The 21,965-nt window shown below is 39.1% G+C and overlaps 2 protein-coding genes across 10 annotated transcripts in view; one reads left to right on the forward strand and one right to left on the reverse strand.

Annotated features, from left to right (window-relative positions):
- Positions 1 to 21,965, forward strand: part of MTFR2 (mitochondrial fission regulator 2) — a 228,074-nt gene that overhangs the window by 72,874 nt on the left and 133,235 nt on the right. The window contains exon 8 of one of the 4 annotated variants that reach the window (XM_027085703.1): positions 13,149 to 14,189. The exons of the other annotated variants lie outside the window; for them this stretch is intronic. Coding sequence (XP_026941504.1) covers positions 13,149 to 13,250 — 102 coding nt within the window. The 3' untranslated portion in view covers positions 13,251 to 14,189. Of the gene's footprint in view, positions 1 to 13,148; positions 14,190 to 21,965 lie in introns of those variants that run through there. 4 annotated transcript variants of the gene reach the window in all.
- The window catches only part of PDE7B (phosphodiesterase 7B), a 367,442-nt gene that overhangs the window by 23,150 nt on the left and 322,327 nt on the right, over positions 1 to 21,965 (reverse strand). For all 6 annotated transcript variants that reach the window (XR_003428420.1, XM_027085677.1, XM_027085669.1 and 3 more), the window contains 4 exons: positions 19,943 to 20,006; positions 17,902 to 17,997; positions 15,755 to 15,855; positions 14,183 to 14,314 (listed from right to left, as the gene is read on the reverse strand). Coding sequence is in view for 5 of the 6 variants with exons in the window: in XM_027085677.1 (XP_026941478.1) it covers positions 14,183 to 14,314; positions 15,755 to 15,855; positions 17,902 to 17,997; positions 19,943 to 20,006 (393 nt within the window). In the remaining variant the exon portion in view is untranslated. The remainder of the gene's footprint in view (positions 1 to 14,182; positions 14,315 to 15,754; positions 15,856 to 17,901; positions 17,998 to 19,942; positions 20,007 to 21,965) is intronic.

The raw sequence follows: 21,965 nt of genomic DNA on the forward strand, positions 1-21,965 counted from the left end.
ACACACACACACACACACACACACACACACACACACACACACACACAATGGAATACTACTCAGCCACAGAAAATAATGAAATTGTGCCATTTTCAGCAACATGGATGGACTTGGAGGGCATTATGCTAAGTGAAATTAGTCAGACAGAGAAAGACAAGGACAGAGATATCACTTATATGTGGAATCTAAAAAAAAATACAACAAACTGGTGAATAAAACGAAAAAGAAACAGACTCACAGATGTAGAGAATAAACTAGTGGTTACCAATGGGGAGAGGGAAGTGGGGAGGGGAAACGTAGGGGAAAGGGATTAAGAGGTACAAACTATTATGTCTAAAATAAGCTACAAGATATATTGTACAGCACAGGGAATATAGCCAATATTTTGTAATTGGCTATACTGGAGTATAACCTTTAAAAACTGTGAATCACTATAGTGTACACCTGTAACATACAATATTGTATATCAACTATACTTGAGTTGAAAGAAGTAGGGGGCAATTGTGTGATTCTGCTTATATGAGGTACCTGAAATAGTCAGATTCAGATTCATGGAGACAGAAACAATGGAAGTTCCCAGGGGAGCTGAGTGAATAGGGAGTTATTGGGTTGGCCAAAAGGTTCGTTCGGGTTGTTCCACACCATCTTCCGGACAAACCCGAACGAATATTTTGGCCAACACAACATTGTTTTGTGGGTACAGAGTTTCCGCTTTGCAAGATGAATTCTACAGCTTGATTGGGGTGATGATTGCACAACAGTGCGAATGTACTTAGTACACTGAATTGTACACTGAAAAAGGGTTAAGATGGTAAATTTTATATTATGTGTATTTTGCCACAATTAAAAAAAAGTGAGGGGGGCTTCCCTGGTGGAGCAGTGGTTGAGAGTCCGCCTGCCAATGCAGGGGACACGGGTTCGTGCCCCGGTCCGGGAAGATCCCATATGCCGCGGAGCGGCTGGGCCCGTAAGCCATGGCCACTGAGCCTGCGCGGCCGGAGCCTGTGCTCCCCAACGGGAGAGGCCACAACAGTGAGAGGCCCACGTACCGCAAAAAATAAAAAAAAAAAAGTGAGGGGAAAGAAGGAAGGAAAATAATATGGAGACTGATGGAGCCAGGACAGACACTGAAAACTACTCCATCATTATGCAACCCCACTCTTCTTGCCACTATATCTGTGCCATCCGTGTAATGCTCAACTTCTTCAGCAAATGGGAAAAGAGAATCCCCCAGGAGTGACACAATCTAGGGTCTATTAGGAAAAAACAAGTTCAAGAAAACTGCAACTATTCTTGGTTCTAAAACCAGGTCATGATTTCTCCCCAGGACTTTGTAGAATGAGTTTCACGAGGTGGAGTCTTATTCCAACTCTCTGTACAGGCTGCTCTATTGCCATTCATTTCTCTTTGCCAAGGAGTCATTATTCCTTATGCACCACTTGACCAGGTTTGAACCTGTGATGAGATTTTGTTACTTTTATCAACCAGTCTATTATCTCCTTTTGGGCATGAGCTACACACAGCAAAAGACAATGTTTATGAGAAATAACATACTAGACTAATTTGTTTTGATTGTAAAGATTTATGAGAGCAGAGAGTGATAGGTTAGTGTGATGTAACAGATGTTCTATCCCTGCTGTGACATTTAATTCAGTCACTCATGAGCATTCACTTGCAAGACTAATTCAAGTGGATGTGACATGAGTGCCCTCACGTGAGTTTTTCAAGGGGCCAGAAAACTGTAACAAGACCTAATGATAAATGACGCCATATCCCTGTTGAGTGGAACAAAAGCGTCTGGAGAATTGTCTTAAGCACTGTTATTTATGCCAGCCTGACTTAACATCTTCATTAATAATCTTCCTGAAGACAGAATAAACGGATACTTGGGAAATTTGCTGGTGAAACCATATTTGGAGGTTAGCACCAGAAAAATGGGAGGAAATGGAGGGGGCCTGGACGCCGGCACAGAATAAAAGAAAATAGCATACATATTACAAACACAACCTTTCATGGAGCTGTCATTATAAATAAAGTATGTTTTGGCCAGAATTGTGTTGGAGGTAGGGGTACTCCACTGGATGCAGAAGAAGAAAATAAGAGAAGTTTAGGGAGGGGGGATTAACATTTCTGAAGCACCCACTGTGTGCCAGGCCCTTTACATGATCTCATTGAATTCTCACATAACTGTCTACTGTTTTAATCATTAACTCACAGCAAATGAAACCCCAGGTTTCTCTGACAGGCCACATAGCTTAGTCAGTAACTGAGAAAGGCCTTCAACCCAGGTCTGCCAGGTGTCAAGACCTAAGCTTTGCACACCTCCACTTGCTGTCTCCTAAGAATTACCTCTGTTCACCCACATCCAAGCATTCAGAGGCCTGACATTTATAAACTGATGAACGCCTACAGTTATACTTAATTTTCCCCCAAGTCATCTATAGTTGCTGCTTTAAAAGTCAATGGTTGATTGTTTTAATTAGATGTTAGTTTCTAAATCCACACTGGAATCTTTGCACATACCTCCAAATTTGGTGTCACTTCAAAAAATCTTGTAGTTTGAGTGTGTTATGAGTTGAGGAGATTTAGATTGTCTTGGGGGAGAATTCATCCTTCAGCCACTCTCGACTCTCACATCTGAACAGTCTCTGAGTTCTGTTGGTTCTTCCATCATGGCGTCTCTTATACCCATCCCTTCCTTTCACTGAAGTGACCATATTTTAGTGCTTTATTATCCTTAATTATCCTTCCTTCTATTCATCCTCCCTACAACTTCCAGAATGTGACTTGTTTATTTGACAAAATTTTTTACCATCTCCCTAATCATTGGTTGAAATATAAACTAATATTTTTTTGAACACCTCCTAATATGCCAGGTGCCATGGCAGGCACTGGGGGTCTAAAGGTGAATAAGACAAAATTGCGGCCCTCAAGGAGCTCACCTAACTTCAATATGATTGTGCCATCTGCCTTCTCCCATGCCCTGCTCCAAACTCTACCTTGGTGTCCTATCAGATAAATTAAGCTTAACTCCTTAGCTCGGCATTCAGTGCTCCCTAAAAATTGTCCCAACTATCATTCTGTTCCTATATGTTTGAGATAATTGAATACCTTTACCTTTCCTTTCCTACAAAGGTCTTATAGTCCAAATAAATGACACCATATTAATAAAACTATAACTTATTATTTACATTATTAAATTATTAATACATGAAAATGTCCTTTCCTTTTGCCACTTTCATGCCTTTCAAGGTAGTTTATGTTCCTCAAACTCCTCTATGTTTCCTTATCAAACTAAAACCTGTCTTCCAAAGTCCAATTCAAACACTCCATCCACAAAGCCACCTGGAATGAGTCCAGTTGGAGGCGAACTTGCTCTCCTCTGAGTCCTATAGCTCTTCTTCTCGGCATTCCTCAAGTCCTGAGGCCAGTTGGTCTCAGTCCCGTTGATGTGTGTGACATTTGTGTATGTACTTCCTGTTCTTCTTACTAGATTATAAACTGTATGTGAGCAGGAACCCTGCCTCGTTCCTTTTGTATCCACTCAACTGTGTGCCTTGCACAGAGAAAGTGCTTTCTATTAATTTGCTAAGTATATAACTGAACAAATTACTTGATTTCATTCAGCAAACATATTGGACACTTAACTATGTTCCAGGCACTGTAATATGTGCTTGGAATATATCAGTGAACAAAAGAGACAGAGAACTAGAGGTAGCAGGGATAGAGAGAGATAGATAATAAACAATAAGCACAAGAAATACTTTGGGAAAAAAAGTATAGCATCCAGAAGATAGCAAATGCATGGAAAGAAGGAAAAGTAGAGCAGAATAATGGGGATTTGAGAGTCTTTGGAGGGGTGGGATGGGGAAGGTAAAGTAGTCAGGGTAAGAGGTGAGATGAGAGCGAAGACTTGAAGGTAGGAGGGAGCTCACCATGCTGATGAGGGAAGACTGTTCCAGAGAAAACAGCTGAAGTAAAGGCCCGCAAAGGGGAGCAAACAGCTGTGAGGTCCATGTGCAGTGAGGGAAGAGAAGTATGGGTACAAGGAGTTAGAGAGGTAATTCGATACCAGATCATGTGAGGTCTTCCGGCCATTGTAAGGATTCTGATATTTACTCTGAGAGAAATAAGGATCCACTGCAGAAGTTTGGGAGGAATGAAATTATATGGCTTAACCGTAAGTAAGATCACTTTGGTTGCTATGTTGAAAATAGACTTTGGTAGGGGATAAGGGTAGAAATAGGTGTAGAAGGTGGGGGGAGAGGGCAGTTATCCAGGCAAAAGCTGATAAAGGCTTGGACGAGGAAAGTGGAGGTGGTGAGATGGTTGATTTCTGGATCTGCTAGGATGGCTCAGTGTTTAGAGGAGTCTCATCATTGTCCAGAATAAAGATAACATTTCCGAGTCTCCTTTACAGCTAAGTGGAATCATCAGGCTAAATTCTGACCTATTAAATGTAAGCAGAAATGTTGTGTGGGATTTTAAGGAAAGTTGTTTAAAGGGAACTGTTTCATCTGGGAGAGGCTTCTTTTGCTTTATCCCTTCCTTCCCTCTCACTGTCTGGAATGCAGCAGGAATGGCTAGAGCTCCAGCAGCTAGCTGGGCAATGAGGAAAAGTGTCATACCCCAGTGATAGCAGATTGAAGAACTGAAAGGATCTTGGGTCACTCATTCTTAATTTTGTGAAGCCACCACGCCTGCCCTGGACTGCCAGTATCCAAACTTCTTTTATAAAGGATAGAAACAAACTTCTACCCTTGTTTAACTCACTAACACACCACATTATTGAAAGTTGCTTTATTATCTTCCATATCATCCCAAAAGAGTTGATAAAAAGACCTTTTCAATGTCTTAATCTAGAATAATGCTTGGTTTTTGCATAAGAATCTTAATAAAGAATTTTATAACTAAAAAAGAGTGAGGTGAAATCACCTCAGTAAAGTCTGAAACGCACGCGTGGGCTCACGCGCATCTGCGCGAGGGCACGCACACACAAACACGCACTTCTTATTCCTGAGATCAAACATTGCCATCTACTAGGAAAGACTTTCCTGGTTCTCCAAACAGAACTGACAGCTCCCTCTTCTAGCTCCCCATTCCCAACCCAAGCTTCTATCCTACTGTCCAAAACACCTTATAACAACTTTGTTCACTGGCCTTGCTCCTACATATAAGTAATTTTCACATGTTTTGTTCATTTACTCTTAAAATAGTCTTGAAAAAATTATAGGTCTTGAAAAAGCATAGGTCTCCCTATGCTTTTAAAAATTGATATCTAAAATCACAAATTTCTACGGTAACAAAAGATGTAATAATGTCTTGCATTTTTGTGAATATTGGTGTTTTAATATAAAATCATTATATAACTCTTATGCATTAAATGTATCTAAGGGAATCAAAATACCAATGGCATTTAATACCTATTAATCACATGTTTAAGAAAACACATGAATAATTTATTTTTTAAGTCAAAAATTTTAAATTGATTTTTTCCCTCTAGAACTTACATTTCCATTCTATTTCCCCATAGAATTTTATTTTAATGCAATATATTTTGATGTGTGAAATTCTTTCATCATCACCCTATCATATCTCTCTGAAACAAAAATAAGTATTGATATATAAATTGAATCTTTAATTTAACAAATTTACTTAACATCAGGCTCTAAGTAGTAAATATTTTTCCAGCTTGGGTTTACAGTGCAATTGCTATTGGTAACTAATTGATGAAAATACACGTATACTGCAAATTTGGAAAACATTATGCTTAAGAATAAAAATGTTTTGGGACTTCCCTGGCGGCGCAGTGGTTAAGAATCTGCCTGCCAATGCAGGAGACACGGGTTCAAGCCCAGGTCTGGGAAGATCCCACATGGCGCAGAGCAACTAAGCCCATATGCCACAACTACTGAGCCTGAGCTCTAGAGCCCGCGCACCACAACTACTGAAGCCCGTGTGCCTAGAACCCGTGCTCCACAACAAGAGAAGCCATCGTAATGCACACCGCAATGAACAGTAGTCAGAAATAAATAAATAAATAAAAAGAATAAAAATGTTCTGACAATGCATTTATTCATGAGATGGCTGGAGCATTATAGTACCTCAGTTATAGGAGATTTCCTTGAATATTTTTAGTTGTTCCTTTGGTATTTTTTCACACTGGGGCAATATACAATATTAGTGCAACTGGAGCAAGATGCAATACGCAGAATGGATAAGAGATATGTCTTTCTTTTGTACGGTGGGAACAGGGTAACTGTGAAAGAGGAGTGGAAAGTAGAACTGGCTTGACTGTCCTGCAAGCACATTCCAGGTAGTTCAGTTTGAGGAGCTGAAAATGAATTCTGTTAGCACTATTCATGCCTGTGTACTCCTGGGAAAGTCTTCGCGTATCCCCACAGGCACACATGCCTGGTTTGAAGCTGCTGCCATACATGATTGCCATTGAGAACAAGGAGCATATCTTATTCATCTTTGTGCACCAGTATGTGGCACAGTGCCATCTAAATAAATATTTGCTGAATGGAAACTAAGTCATTAACCTCCAAACCCCCAAAGTTCCGTAACTGCAAAAGTTTAAGTAATTGTATAAGTACCAGAGTCCTGTTAATTTTTTAGTCAATAGCTGATAAAAGCCAGACTTGGAATCTCCTGCTGTGAAATCCTTAGACTCAGGTAAAAGTCAAAGAGCTTTTACAATTACTATAGCAATGGGCTCTCTCACTATTCGCTCACAGATGACCAGGATCAGGTAAACGACTCCAGAAGTAACATATATCAGATAGCATTTGTCAGTTGCAAGGTAAACAAATAGGAAGATCATTATAAAGAATTTTCCACGATGCTTCTCAGTCTTCATGGTGTACTCTTGATGTAGGGAAGTAATAATGCAATAATTAGCACAAGTACCTACTAAGTGGACAGTACGGGGATACGCTTTCTCGTCTGTGTGCTGCTGTCTCTCAGATTTCCCCTCTGGGTCCCTGTGTGTGCTCACTGTGGCCAATATTCCTCATTTTTCAGTGTTCCTCAGGTTCTGTCTTTCTTGCTGCATGGGTCCAAACCGTGCGTCCATCCGTCTCTCCATCCATCTATCCATCCACTTACTCATCCAGCAAACGTCCCACCACCCAACGAATATTCACTAAAGGTGAGGACTGTGCCAGAGGCTGAGGATACAGCAGCGGACGAGGTAGATGCCTAGACGCTCGCAGGCGATGGGGGATATGGACGTCTAATCAGGAAATGGCAGTTTAGAGAGAGAAACGCCGTGATAGGGGAAGTAAGAGAGGGCTGTGAAATCATATAGCAGGGGCATGGAAGATGGATTTTTAAAGAAAAAGAAGGCTTTCAGGAGGAAGATCTGTCCAAGTTGGGATCAAAAGGATGAGTAAGTTAGAGAGGAGTCCGGGAATGCAGGCAGTACAGAAACTATAGCACTGCCATGGTTACATTTCATTAAAACAGGCGGAAGGAAGAAGAGCACGTGTGTGAAGACCTGGAGCGTGAGGGACACTTTATACCTTCCCTCCCTGTTTTATTTATTTTTTAATCATTAGAAATGATCACTTTCCAACATACTACATATCTCACTTATTTTCCGATTCCCCCAGTAGAAAGCAGGGATTTCTATTTGTTTTGTTTATCTTCTGTACTGCCAGCACTTGGCACATATGTCGGCTCTGGGATTCTGAGAGCGGTTCAGACTGGATGATGCATAGAGCCTGGGAGAGTAACGGTGGGAAGTGGAACTGGAAAGCGTAGTGAGGGTCAGATCGTAACGAGGCTTGTAAACTGGGTTAAGGTATTTGGACTTAACCCCGAGGGCAATGGGATTTTAAGCGGGCATCTAAGTGTCACAGTTGAGTTTCAGGAAACTCATTCTGGCTGCACAGTGGCGGAAGGGTTGGAGACAGGCAAGGCTGAGTGTAGATGACAGGATGAAAGATGATGGTGCCCTGCTGCTCTAGGGGAGGATCTGGCATGAGCAGGCTGGGAGGTACTGGTATTTCATAGGCAATGGCCAAATTATCTTTGTCTTTCTTAAGAGGGAGGTGGCTCTGCTCCTACAGACTCACTGGCTTTCACAGCAGCTCAAAGACCAATATCAGCAAAAGGTAGATTGAAAAAAAGAAGATGCTCATCAGAAATGCTCATGGAGATCTGAACATAGGATGAGATGAGATTGCTTTAATAGCCATTTAAATCCCAGCACTGTTTTGGAATCCCACAGTAGGTACAACATCCCTCTACTTTCAGAAGCAGCAGCTCAGCAATCTCACATCATTCCAATGAGAATGTGTTCTAGTGTCACAAACTCTTCATACCTGTAGTTTTATTAATAAGAATAATCTTCACTGTAAAGTTGAGAGAGTAAGCATCCACCTTTGTGGCAACAAAACCTACCAGAATTTATTTTGAACAAAATAAAACTCTTCACATCGCTACTGCAAAACCTTTATTTCCCCTTTTATCTGAAATAATCAAGTATTTTCCACCCTAAGAAAAAAACAATCTCTTTGTTCTAGAATAACAACACATCTGGCATTTAATAAACCACCAACACAGGTTTTCAAGTTAAACCGAGAGTCTCTTTGTCAAAGAGAATCTGGCAGAGCAGATTTGCTATCATACAGAGCAGCTTTAAACTGTTGTTGTTTTTTTCTATTTACTGGACACTTTCTTTGATTAAAATACTTAGAATAACGTTGATAAACTGAGTCTGGTGTACAACAAGACTCAGAGTCAATTATACCTTTTAAACCAGTGGAGGCAGGAAGAAAAACAACAACAGGAACATAGTCTGTGTTTTCATTTTTAATTGCTCACGAAACCGGGAGGCAAGACTCCAGAAGATAATGAAGTCACTGAGTTCTTCCCTAACAAGCCCAGTGGTCTCCTTGGTAATGCTGCAAGGGCCCCAGCCCCGGACGTCTCAGAGGAACAGAAGCTCCTTGAGTCCTAAACAAGAGCTTGGCCCTTGAAGAAACTATAGCACTGCCATGTTTACTGCCTGTTGGAAGATGTCTTTCTCTTGTTTGATCTGCATCTGCTGAAGACACTGCTCTCACAGGAAGCCCGAACATTGATTGCTGTCCACGGGGCGGGCCTGTGTTCGGATCAGGGCCATGGATGTGCCACATGCCAGCTACCTCACTATGAACAGTGGAAACTTTGTGAAACAGAAACTCAAATTTGAACCTCCTTTTTACAATTTTCACTCCACTTTCCAAAAACACCTTTCATGAGACAGAAATCATGAGGTTACATATAATCTTTGCAATTGCTTGTTTGAGTAGAGGTTATAGGACCATATGGAAGGAACATGTCTTCTGGCTCTAACTTCATATTTATGGTGCAGAGTCATTAAGAATAAAAAGTGGTTAAAAATGCTGGCCTCTTCTAAGTGCTTGTGATAAGTGACCAAGAAAAATGATTATAAACTTCTGCAAGACAAATAGAGAATGTAATAAATACAATGTTTCATGGAACAACTAATTATTAATTATTTTATTCATTAGGTTGTTCTGTCACTAGTTAATATGTAGTTGGACTCTATCAAAAGGAATTAACTTTTTTATATGGTTTATTACAAGATATTGAATATAGTTCCCTGTGCTATACAGTAGGTCCTTGTTGTTTATCTGTTTTATATATAATAGTTTGTATCTGCTAATCCCAAACTCCTAATTTATCCGTTCCCCCCGGTTCCTCTTTGGTAACCATAAGTTTGTTTTCTATGTCTGTGAGTCTGTTTCTGTTTTGTAAATAAGTTCATTTGTATCATATTCTAGATTTTAAATTGAACTGAAAGCAATTCCTTTTGCAATTGTAATAAGCAATATCATGTCTGATTTAATGGTTACTTTGCAAAACTGCTGAACCCACATGTTGGAGGATTGGAGGGTGGAGGGACAGAAAAATTCTCAGCTGTATCTCTCACATCCTGTTAGGTACACTCAGTCCACCACGGACACCTGGACTGCTTCCAGTCTGATGAGAGTGGTGCCAGGTGGAAATGCCTTTATGGTCTTCATGTTGAACTTGGGTTGGCAGTTCAGCTAGTGAGTCTGGCCCAGACAGAGGACAATGGGAGAGAGCCCTTTAACTTGGCCTTCACTCCAGCTGCCCTGGCCCTCTCTTTATCTCAGGGCAGAAGCACAGGCTGGGTCTTATGCAATGATCTTCTTATTTATTAGAACTAAAAGAGCACAGCCAACAAAAGGAGGGAGAGGAAGCCCTCTTCCATTTTATCTCATTTATAGTAAGTCTGGATTGTACAAAGTCACGCACAGGGTGTTCTCAAAGCCCCATAATTCCTGGCACATCTTCTTGGCTATTCTCGACCAAATGTGTGTTCATGTGCATGTACAGTTTTTGTATATATATATATGTATATATATACACACACACATATATTACACAATATATGTATATGTATTGTGTAATATATATGTATATATATGATGTGTATATATTTTTTTCCACTCATTATCACAGTTCTTAATATATTCTGGATCTATAACTCATTTTAAAATATAAGTCATGGATCCTCTCCCTAGAAAAATGTGTAAAGGTACGTCGTCTGAAAATCTGCATATAGTTTCCTGAAAGCTTATTTATGTCTCAACCAACAGGCCCTTGGTAGGCTAAAAGGCTGTATTTCCAAAGATTTTAAAGTATCATGTGTTGTTAATGATCTTGCTGAGTTGATATTTTATGTAACACGATTTTTTTTTCTTGAAATTAAAAACCTAAAGAGTTATGCCAGTTCTTCACTGACAATGTGAAATGATTTTCTGACCCAGATCACATTCTGTACAGCTAACCTACAGTGTCTACAAAAGGGAGAATATACACTTCATCATAACATGCCCAAGTCATTGAACAGAGAGCAGGGGCCATTCATGACAGGACTATATTCAGCTCAAGGACACAGAAACAGTCCATTTGCAGTTACTCTGGAGTTGTGGGTTTTCATCCCCAAAGTACACCAGTTTATGCTGCCTTTGATGTCACACTCTCTGCCCTGCTACTCAAAATGTTACTCACACTTCAAGGCCCAGTTTATATTACTCTCCCTCCATGAGGTTGATTTTTGTTTTTTGTTTTAATTTTTTTTATTTCCAGAAACCATCTGCAGAATCAATTTCTCTTTCGCCTCTGTCTTCCCGTCACATTTTGTTTGTAGCTAACTACCGTAGAGCACTTAGCAAAGGCTCTCCCACCTTAAGCTATTGATACATGTCTATAACCCTCCTGTCTCCCTCACTGCGATAGGAGAACCTGGAGGAGAGCTCTTACTTTCCTGCACATCACTGGTGATCAGTATGAATTTTAGAGGCAGTATGTGTGGTGCTTAGGCACATTTGGCTCTGGAGATAAAAGTCTTGAGTTCTAATTCCACCTCTGCCATTAATTAGCTGTTTATTTTCAGGAAAACCCACTTGGATTTCCTAATAACAATTTTCCTCTTTCTGGAAAATAGGTATGATGATAGTACCCACCTAACTGGGCTATTGTGAAGATTAAATAATATAATAGATAAAATCACTTAGCCCAGTGTTTGAATCATAGTAAGTGTTGAATAAAGGTTAGTTATACAATTCATTGAACTGAATTTTAAAGGGAATTTTCTTTATCTTTTTGGAGCTCCTTCATATAGTTAATAAGAACGGTATATAGACAAATGTAAAAGCCATCATATATATATTTTCGGACAAAATTAAAATCTCATATTATATTTAGGTCCTCTTAACAATTTTTACTTTAATATGTAAAGTCCCAAGTTGGCCGATAAAATTTCATCTTTTATACTAGCCAGCTCTAGGATATTGGAAGTATCTTTATGACATTAAGTGATACTGGTTTGCCCTCAACACTGTTCCTAAAACTTAGAAACATGGATCTCTAGCCTCCAAGAGCGCCTAAGACCATTTGAGCAGGGGACTGATGAAGATAGTCTCTTGAATGTGGTTTTTGAGTCCTATATGCCAGCTTCTGTCTAGTCATTATCAAGAGGGTCCTTCTCTTTCCTATCGAGCATCAGGCCAGACAATTCAGATGGATAAATTCACTGCTAGAAAAAAAAAAATAGCTCACTTTATTGTTGTAACATCTTTGGATACAAAGAACAGCATGGGGAAATTTTGTCTTCAGAGGCTTTAAAAAAAAGTTGTTTCTAGGTATGTATACGGAGATATCCATGCGTATCTTTGGCTCTAACTCCTCGAAACTTTTTCAAACTGGGATTAAGTTTTCTTGGATTTTGCACATATTGAGCATCTGAGTTTGAACCAGTGTCCAAGGGCTGGGATTATATTTTATTTATCTTTGTACGCCTAGGTCCTAGTATATCATCTGATGCATGCAATCAATAGTTGCTAGTTCAAAATATACAAGACTGTATGTTGTGCTGAAAAGGCTGCAGAATTTGGTTGTATAGGAATGTTTATTTTTAACAAAGAGATTAAATATTATCAAAAATTATCTGTACTTCAAAAGTTTGAGTAAGGAATCCATTTATTTGAGAACATTTTTAGTATATGAACAAGTAATTGCAGTATCTTTCTTTTGAGAATCAATTTTTGTTAATTAGCAGTGAGTAGTTAATGAAATTCTACATTCTTGGTTTTTACATCTTTAACATCTGGCATATTTCTTTCTGACTTTCTGCCTAAATGTGCATTCATTACGTGTTTTATATACACTACACGTCAAAGCACAGCTTTATGATCCTTATTTTCATGTACAAATCAGTCAGTAGCAGTACATACTCTCTTAAACTCCATTGATGTGATCTATTTGATGATAAGAAATTAGAATTAGGTAAGCATTTACATTATATGGAAGTAGATCAAGTAGCCAGTCTTGTTGCTTGATTTTCTTTATTTAATTAAAGACATTTGAAAAGTCAGAATTAAAATATGACAGGAATAGAAAATCTATTTGGGAGCTCTCAGTTCAGTCATTCATTTTTTTTCCCCTGGTCAAATTTTTAATGTTTTCCCCAAGCAATAAATTTAGCTTCTGAGACTGTTTAGAAAGTTTAGTTTTCATTTTATTTGTTTAGTTTTCAGCTCATCATCAAAAGTTTTTCTAAATTATGTCACCCTGTCCCCTCTTTATGGTCATTTCTATCCCAGCTCCAGGTGCTGGCTGACAGACCAAGAGAGCCGAGTGCTGAATTATGTCCCAGGGGATCCATAAACCTTGGAATGACAATTCCTACCTGGACCAAAAGCTAATCAACTGGATGGAAAAAAGCTCTGTTTCATGTTTCAGTTGTACTTTATCCTCAAGCTGCACTGTTTTGTATAACGCAACTGTTTTACGGGAATCCTTTAGAAATTCTTCCCATACTGAATTTTTTCAAAAGATGCACTAAAATTGAGATCAATGACTCCTTTGAATGCAATGATTTTGTTAATGACAACCAAAGGTCTCCCCCAAACCATGTTGAAAATTCTGGGAATAATTCATTTATGATACAGGGTTATAATATCTGAAGTAATATCATAGATAAGAGTTCTTTGGGCCAATCTACTCGTGCTGTTGAACAATTTTATAACAACAAAGTACGCCTATTGTCTTCGATAACATACCTCTGACTCAGAGGCCAAAATGTTCAGAAATGGCCCTGGAGAATATAGCCAATATTTTATAATAACTATAAATGAAGTATAATCTGTAAAATCTTTGAATCACTATATCATATACCTGAGACTAGCATAATATTGTAAGTCAACTATACTTCAATAAAAAAATAAAAACATGATTAAAAAAGAAATGGCCCTAGAGACGTAAATCTGAATTAGGATTGCACCTGGTAGTATCATTTATAGAAGTTCTACGAGGACTGGCTTCAACTGGCCATTATATATTAGATGGTTCCTATGGAGACAGATAGTCTCAGACCATGAGACAGTAGACTCAGGAATCCTGTTTGACTTAGAACAATTTCAAACCTGCTTCAGAGCAAATTGAATTCCTTGGATATCCTTGTAAACCAATTTAATCTTCCCTGGGGGACACTCTGAACCTATTTCAAACCCATGCTCTTTGGCTGTGGTCATCATTGAGGCTGACCCTGAATGAAGGCTATCTCCAAGGGTGAGATTCAGGCTACAGCACTGGGCCTAAAGCAGTTAACCATATTGTATCATGTTGGCTCCCTTACCTGATACAGGTTGGCAAGGTGGTGGTTTGTTTTGATCAAAAATGGCTGGTTTACCCCTGGATGGTCAACATCGTGGGCTGCGGCAGCCAGCAGTCCAAGCATGATGTCCAGAGGTGTGAGGGAGCTGGCGAGCTGTTAAAGAATTGAATGGGGAGGTTGACTGGTGTGTTTCCAAAAATAGGTTAGCATTTGTTTTGGCTAAATCGCACTGAATGAATCATCATAGTATCGTTCAGGCCTTTCATCCAGACCTTAACCTTCTGAAGCTGTCAATAAGGTAATAAAACCATGGAATCGCAGGAACAAAGAAAGGGCTGTGAGGAAAGGAATTAAGCAACTCAAATTGTGTAGCTCATCCAGGTGGCCTCCCCTTCCTGCTGCTACTATCTTGTTTTGTTGTTGTAGTAGTATTACCTGTTGGCAACACTGCTCTATAGTGGGCGGGGAGAAGGCAGAGTCTAAAATCAGCCTTGCTCCTAGGAAAGCTGTAAGTGAAGGAAAAAGCTGAAGCCAAAGCGATGGAAAAAATCCCTTGTGTATTTCAACCATCCAATATATCATTGCCACTTCTTCGAATATGAAATCCACAGTGGGCTGAATTGCAAAATTTGCATATTTCTTCAATGTGTAATAAATAAAGTGGGGGAATGTGTGAGAATCTGTCTTTTTTTTTTTGGCTAGCTAGGAAAACAAGCAGGAAAATGGGAATCTAATGTTAGCTTTAAATACACAACTGTGCAATCTATACAATTTTCAAATTACTTAGGGATTAAATAACAAAACCTTTAATGTCTTTGGGATATTTTATAAGGATAAGGCATACCCAGTTTTGTCTTGGGAATGCCTATCTGGCATCTGTATATTTAGTGGTTGATGTTAAAACTGATTGAACTAAACAGAGTCTTGGACTGAGATATCATTTTCCTTGGCTATCCAGGGTTGGATAACCCTAAAGAAACCTCATCCTGTATGTTTTAACAGCTAGGTTTTATATGGCTAAGAAATGCCTAGATTTTAAGTAACGAGCATTACTATAATGTTTTAAATTTTGGATTAATATGTTGCATCTAGGCATATTTTTAAAGAGGTTTTTGATGCTCACAATTTCTCTTGGGCCTGAATCAGGATGCCTAGTCGCCTCAGTAGGAAATGCAGCTGAGTCTTGAGGAGTTTTAATTCTATTTGTTGATCAAAAACCACGAGGTGGGAGACTTCCTAGAAAAGTTCAGTTCTGGTACTGTTGGTGGCAAAGGTTCAAGGCAAAAGCAGCTAACTTTTGTGATGGTTGAAGATATCTAGGACGTAGATTGTCATAGAGAGAGTTGTTTTCATCCTAATGCAGCCTTGAAAATATATAAATTATGAAACAGAACCTCTGAAAACTTACATCCTCTTTCATGACTATTATACAGTTTTCAGAGCTGATGCTGAAACCTTAATAGAAGCAATATGTATTCATGCTATAAATTGGCCCATAACCCAGTCGCTCTGATATGTCAGGTGATTTGGGACCCGGCAGGTAGTTTACATGGCATTTCCAGATGGCCGAGGAGGCAGCGGGTCTTGCCTTACCTTTGGCTCCTTTAGGTAGCAGTGCATGGCCTGGGTGACGTCGGCTGCGTGAACAGCATTGTGATAAGGGTTTTGGCTGTGGTAATCTTCTTGAACCATGACTAGGAGGTAAACAGATAACTCAATCAGCTAAACACAAAGGACATACTAGCTCAGACTTATTGAGGGTCCCTTTTGCTTAAAAATAACAGTGTCTCCAAAATGTGCAGCCTGCGGATGCTTTAGAAATGGACACGATTTGCCAGCTTGGCAGTTCTACTGGGTTGATTTCAGTGGAGAAGGAGGGGGAGGGAAGAGGGAAGAAAGGCTAAAAGGATTTGTGAGGCCCTTGGGATTTCTCACCACCTTCATAAATCACCCCTCTCTGGCATTCATGAAGGCTCTCATTCATTGGAAAAATAAATATGTAGGAAAAGGGCAACTTTATTTCACACTATAGTTTAATTATTTAAGTTTGCTGCCATTTAAGAATAATGTGCCAATAAAAGAGGTTTCCTTTTAAAGAGACCTACTCTCATCCAAAGGTTGCTTTATCACTTAAGTAACAAATACTGACCAAAGCAAATCTGGGGATTCTTCAGGCAGAAATTCATAGATCCAGCTGAGGAATCCTTGGATTTATTTCTATCTTATTCAGATTAAATGATCATCTTTCTTGCCCTTCCAATCTAGGGACCGGAGTGTTCTTGGAACCAAATAGAGACACAAGGAAGGCAATTTGGATTTGCTATTTACAGAAGCTACTTGCCTGCTTCAGCTAATAACTAAGGCAATGTCTAGGATGCAATATATTCAGTGTGTATAGAATGTCCTGGCTTTCAAGTGTGGCTTTGTTCTCTCAGCCCAGCTATGACTCTGGCTCTGGATTCCAGTGTTATTTCTGTCATTGAATCTTTGCCTTTTCCCCATGTACTCTGGGTGCATACACACGTCCAGAGTATCTGTGCTCTCCCTCTTTAGACAAGTCGAGATTATTTGGCTCTATTCATGGCCATTACTTTGCTCAATCAATCTGAACACAATTAGCTTGAGGTTATCTGTGTTTCTGGAATGAGCCATGCTCTGGCTTGTTTCCAGTATTTCTGTTGTGCCACATGTACCTTTTAATCAGCAGGTTTATTTGACTATTATATGAACCCTGGCTCTATTACTTATCTGTATTGGGCAAGTTACTTAACCGAAAGTTTCCTCCCTTTCCTTCTCTATAAAATAGGGATAACAACAGCTCTGATCTCAAAGAGGTGCTGTAAGGATTAGATGTGTTAATATATGCAAGTTCTTAGAAGACTTTCCAGCATATGTAAACACTATATAGCCTGGTGGTTGCTGCTGTTGTTATCACCATCACCATTATTTTATCCTTGATGCGTCAAGTCAGCTTCCAAATGCAAAGCACTGCCATGTGCCAAGTCAAAGAAGCCAGGAACACACTACGAGGCAGAGGAAAGTCATTTGGTGACTAAAAATGTGCCCTGGATAATTCACTGGAAGATAAATAAGAATATGCATGAAGTCAAATGAGATCTGGGGCTGCTTCTTGATGAGGAGAGATGGTGGAGTTGAGTGGGAAGACGGTAGGCTTTCAAATCAGACAGACCTGGGCTTGGACTGCAGCTCTGCCAATTATATGTTGTTGACCTTGAGCAAGTTACAAAACCTCTTTGTACTTCTCCTTACTTATGGGCCAAATGGTGATAATGGCCAACTTGCAGGGTTGTTGAAGCTGTTAGAAATAACATACCAAAAGCCCCCTGCATACGGTGGGTGCTACACACGTGGTAGTTCTTATCATTAAAAAAAAGCCTGTTGAATATTTCAACAACTCATATCCAGAGTGGCATTATTTGAGGAATATTTTCTGGGATTTTGTTCATCCGTGAGCAGATCAGTAACTTCTGTGACAGTTATTTGCTCTTGAAGGTTGTCTTTACATAGCCTTTATCTCTTTTAAACATAACTAATCAGGTAAGCATTTTTTCCAGTGATTTAAATAAGTAAACTTATTTTAAAATTAAGATGAGATAATTTAAGGCTAATATGAGGTCTTCATCTACCAGGCTATGGCTCTTGCCAATTTATGTTAAAGAATATTGTAGACTGCCATTTTTCAGGGGCAAGGGGGTAGAAATAAGGATAAAAGGACTTACCTAAAAACCTGTGTAAGGTCACCATATCTAACTTGAAGTGGTGAATGAGCCCATGGGCATTGAAGAGGTGGCACAGCAGTGTTACCAGGCTGTTTCCTATAGGGGAACAGCCACCTGTTTTAATCCATTTTCATCACCATTAAAATATCAAGACTAGCAATAGGATCCAAAGTTTCTGTAATGAAAGTTCTCTGATAGGATCATTTCTTTTCCCCTTTAGATTTAAAATTATTCAAGTATAAAGATATTATTACTATGATCTGGTCCCATATTTTCTCTTATTTTACAAGTAAAATTAACTCAGACCTTCTCCCTATGCTAAAGGCAATGAAAACATTAAGAGTTAAAAGGAGTCTGCCTACTGCAGTATCAGGGACACATATACATGTGTGTGTGTGTGTGTGTGTGTGTGTGTGTGTGTTTGTATGGTTACTTTTTTAAAGACATAGTTTAATGGTCACTTGAAATGTGTCTTAAGTTGCTTCCAATTGACTCTTACATTTACAGGGGTATCTAAGCCACCACAGTGCCTATTCTTCTTTTGGAAAATCACCGAAGATGAAATTTGACTGTGAGATATTTTATAACTCAAGCCAGCAGAGGTGCAAAATTGAAGCTACAATAACTTGTAAGCATTCAAGAAATACTGTTCATTAGAGATAAGGATTTTAAATATTAAAAGCATTATAAAGTTTATGAAAGACTTTGAAATGTACCAAGAAGATGACTGGCTGTCTTAATTGGAAAACTAGGTGTTGCCCAAGCACACTCTTCCAGGGTACCTGGTTCTATGTGTTTCTGTAGCTTTCATCATCTTTGAGCTATTTCACAACAATTAAAGTTGTAGATAACTGATATTATTGCAGATGATTCTTGGCTGTATACATGCAAATGAAATTAGTGAGGTGGAAATACAATTGATTTCCCCCTCCCAGTTTCTCACCTATTTACAAATTCATTTTGGCATTTCTTACTGCTTTTATATGTATGGCTCTTTGAATATTCCTTTGAACTAGCTGTAACATTTTACTGGATCTCTAATTAATTGAGTTTAATAAAATCATTGATGTGATCACTTCATATCTTTATGAGAGTCGTGATTATACTCTCTTTTTAACAAATACCATTGAACAAATTCTTTTGTTCATGGTTAATTTCATATACTGGTCCCCATCTCTCAACTGATTTGAGCAAAGCGAAATGCAAGATTATGAGATACAGCCCTATATGGTCTAGTTATCTTTCCACAGTGTAAAGCTCAGTTTCATGGTCTTAGGCCGTATCTCTCTCCACTGTGTGTTGTTTGTCAAGAAACAGAATGGTGAGAAAACCATCTGTTAATGACTTAAAACACAAGCCTGTAGATGATAGGACATGTGACGGTCAGCATTAAACGTGACGTCTTTCATTGGCTCCCTATTATCAGCATTCATTTAATGGGCAAATGAAAATATTATAGGATTTTGTTGTTTTCTTAAGGGAAGCCTTTATAGGCACAAAAATTTAAAAAGTGGAAACAATAAGAAGGTCTACTTTTCCCTTCAGCTGCAGCCTAAGTGTTTACACTCTATCCTCAGGAGTTGTTTTCTTCTCATGATGCCAAACATATCTGAACAATACCTGCAATGGGGCAGACTCACTCACTTAATAAAAGTGCAAAACCATTGGCCCGGTAAGAGTCAGGACTGATCAGATGTGTTTTTATGTTTCTAGTTTTCATTGACTCACAACAAACTCCTTCCTTTTGCATGTGGCCAAAGTATTCTGCAAGGAAGGAATCTAATCTGTGGTTTCTAAATTGCTTTGGAAACAGCAAGACCAGAAGGAAACTGTCTTAAGATTTGAGGTCCAAATTCAACCCTTCTTCTTCATTTGAACTAATTTTCCCTTGCCCTGGTCCTTCTTGAGTGGCTGTAGATTTATGAATGTGGGAAAAGAAAGAAAAAAGAACAACAGTGTTTAAAAATATATTTTGTTTTTCACAAAATTAATCCCACTTTAACGGTGTGTACTTTAGTGAGAATTCTTTTGGGTGACTTACCATTTGTCAAGCGATCAAACAAGAAAATGTCAAAATCCCACATTCCCACTTTGGAGAGCATATGCTGAAAAGACAAACAAAAGCCAGCACTCTCATGAATCATATCGGAGACTCAAATATTTACTTTGAGACATCGTGAATTAAACAATTAAACAGTTGAAAATAGCATACTACTATCTATGTACAACTGGCTTGTAGTAAGACAAATCTTACTCTGCAGCCTAATAACAACAGTGTTAAAGGGACAGGCTCCGGAATCAGACCGCCACATCCTATGTTGGCTGCATCGCTTACTGGCTGTGATACCTTGGGCAAGTTCCTTAACTCTCTGTACCTCGGTTTCCTAATTTGAAAAATGTAGCTGATAATACTATTGCTTCAGAGGGTTGTTGTGAAGATTAAATAAGGTAAAACATGTAAAAGTGCTTAGAGCGGTGCGAGTACATAGTAAGCACACGATAGATACCTTTTAAAATTGTAGTTCCGTTAAGTCTCTACATCACAAACTACTATGCACTTAGGGGAGGAGGTTTACAGTGAACTTAAAAAAAAAAAGAAACCTAGATGACTGATGAGCACACTACTCTGCTCAATGTGGATGAAATGTGAAATTAACCCCTGTAACAGACAGGAAACTGAAGTGTGGGCAATTGAAAATATTGGGTACTTTAAAGACCTACTGTTCAATGTAGACTTACTGTGCTATTTTTCTTTTTAATAATACCCCTGATTGGAATTAGATGGTGTTAACTCTCAGACACAAAGTTGCAGTTGCTGATTCTATCCTCACTGTAGCTCCTGCGACTGCTTTCCTCTCCTCTCACAGGCCCTGCTTCCCGTAAGGACCAGCTCACTCTCCTCTACCTGCCCTTGAATGGCCTCCCTGTGTCTTTTGATAAAATCCAACGGCCTCATCATGGCACACAAAGGCCTTCAGAACAGCATCAGAAAAATGAAGGGATAGTAGGTTTTTGGTGAAGTCTAGTTTGAGTGAGTTTTTATCCAAAAGTCACACAATTCTAAAGGTGGAGCCAAAATTCGATCTCTGATCCTGACCTCTGGTCTGTTGTTCTTTCTACATCTCACCGTTGTCTTTCTTGAGAGGTCCCCACAGAGAGTGCTCTGTCGTGGATGCTCCAGCACTGGGAGCTTAGCCTTGCTTTCTCCTCCTCTCACCAAATGAAACCACCAACCAACCAACCATTCACTCAATCTCAGACCTTGGGCTGTTACAAGGAGTGATATTTGCTTTCTTTTCGTAGACCTAATGTGGGAAATTAGTTCTTCTGACATTACTTGCTGCTTATTTCTTAATAGTATATACCATCAGAATGTATTTCTTAATTGCATATAGACAGCATAATATTCCTTATCATAGGAACTATAAGATACTACCTTTGACTTCTGTTTAAACTGAGGTGGTTTATTCCTGAAATTTAAATTCCTTTGGGAGTTTGGGCTAGAGATAACCTTTGAACTTTTTTTAGATTGTCACACATTAGATTTCTACCCTCTGTTGGATCAATGCATTGCAAAAATAGTTGTCAAATTATTTTGAATAAATTAAAAATTATAAAAAGACAGTGCACTGTATTGATAGCCTAAAGTGGAATTAAGAGTTGGTAATTACTGGGTTAATTTCAGGGTAGCTATTATGGTGAGATAATTCAACGGGTTAAAAAATTCATTCCTTCACTGGTAATCGGCCAGTCCAAAACTTCATTTTATTTAGTGTTGTGCAAATGTGTTTTGCACATTTATAAAAATCAAAATAGCTAGCATGTGCTAGGCATGAGTATATTAAGCATGCAAACATGCTTTGCCTTGTGTAATCCTTGTACCACCCCTATGAGGTGAGCGTTTCTATTACTTCACTTTATATTTAAGGAATATAAAAGTCCAGATGTGTTGAATAACTGTCCAGAGGCACGGAGCTCTTCAGTGACAGAAGTAAAGACTCAAACCTAGGTGCTATTGGGGGGTGGGGGTGGGAGGGATGGAGAGTAGAGGGGGGCACATGCTC

This window comes from Aethalodelphis obliquidens, unplaced genomic scaffold (assembly GCF_003676395.1).
Source record: "Aethalodelphis obliquidens isolate GAN/ISIS:26980383/991018 unplaced genomic scaffold, ASM367639v1 scaffold3, whole genome shotgun sequence".
NCBI classification, from domain to species: Eukaryota; Metazoa; Chordata; class Mammalia; order Artiodactyla; family Delphinidae; genus Aethalodelphis; species Aethalodelphis obliquidens.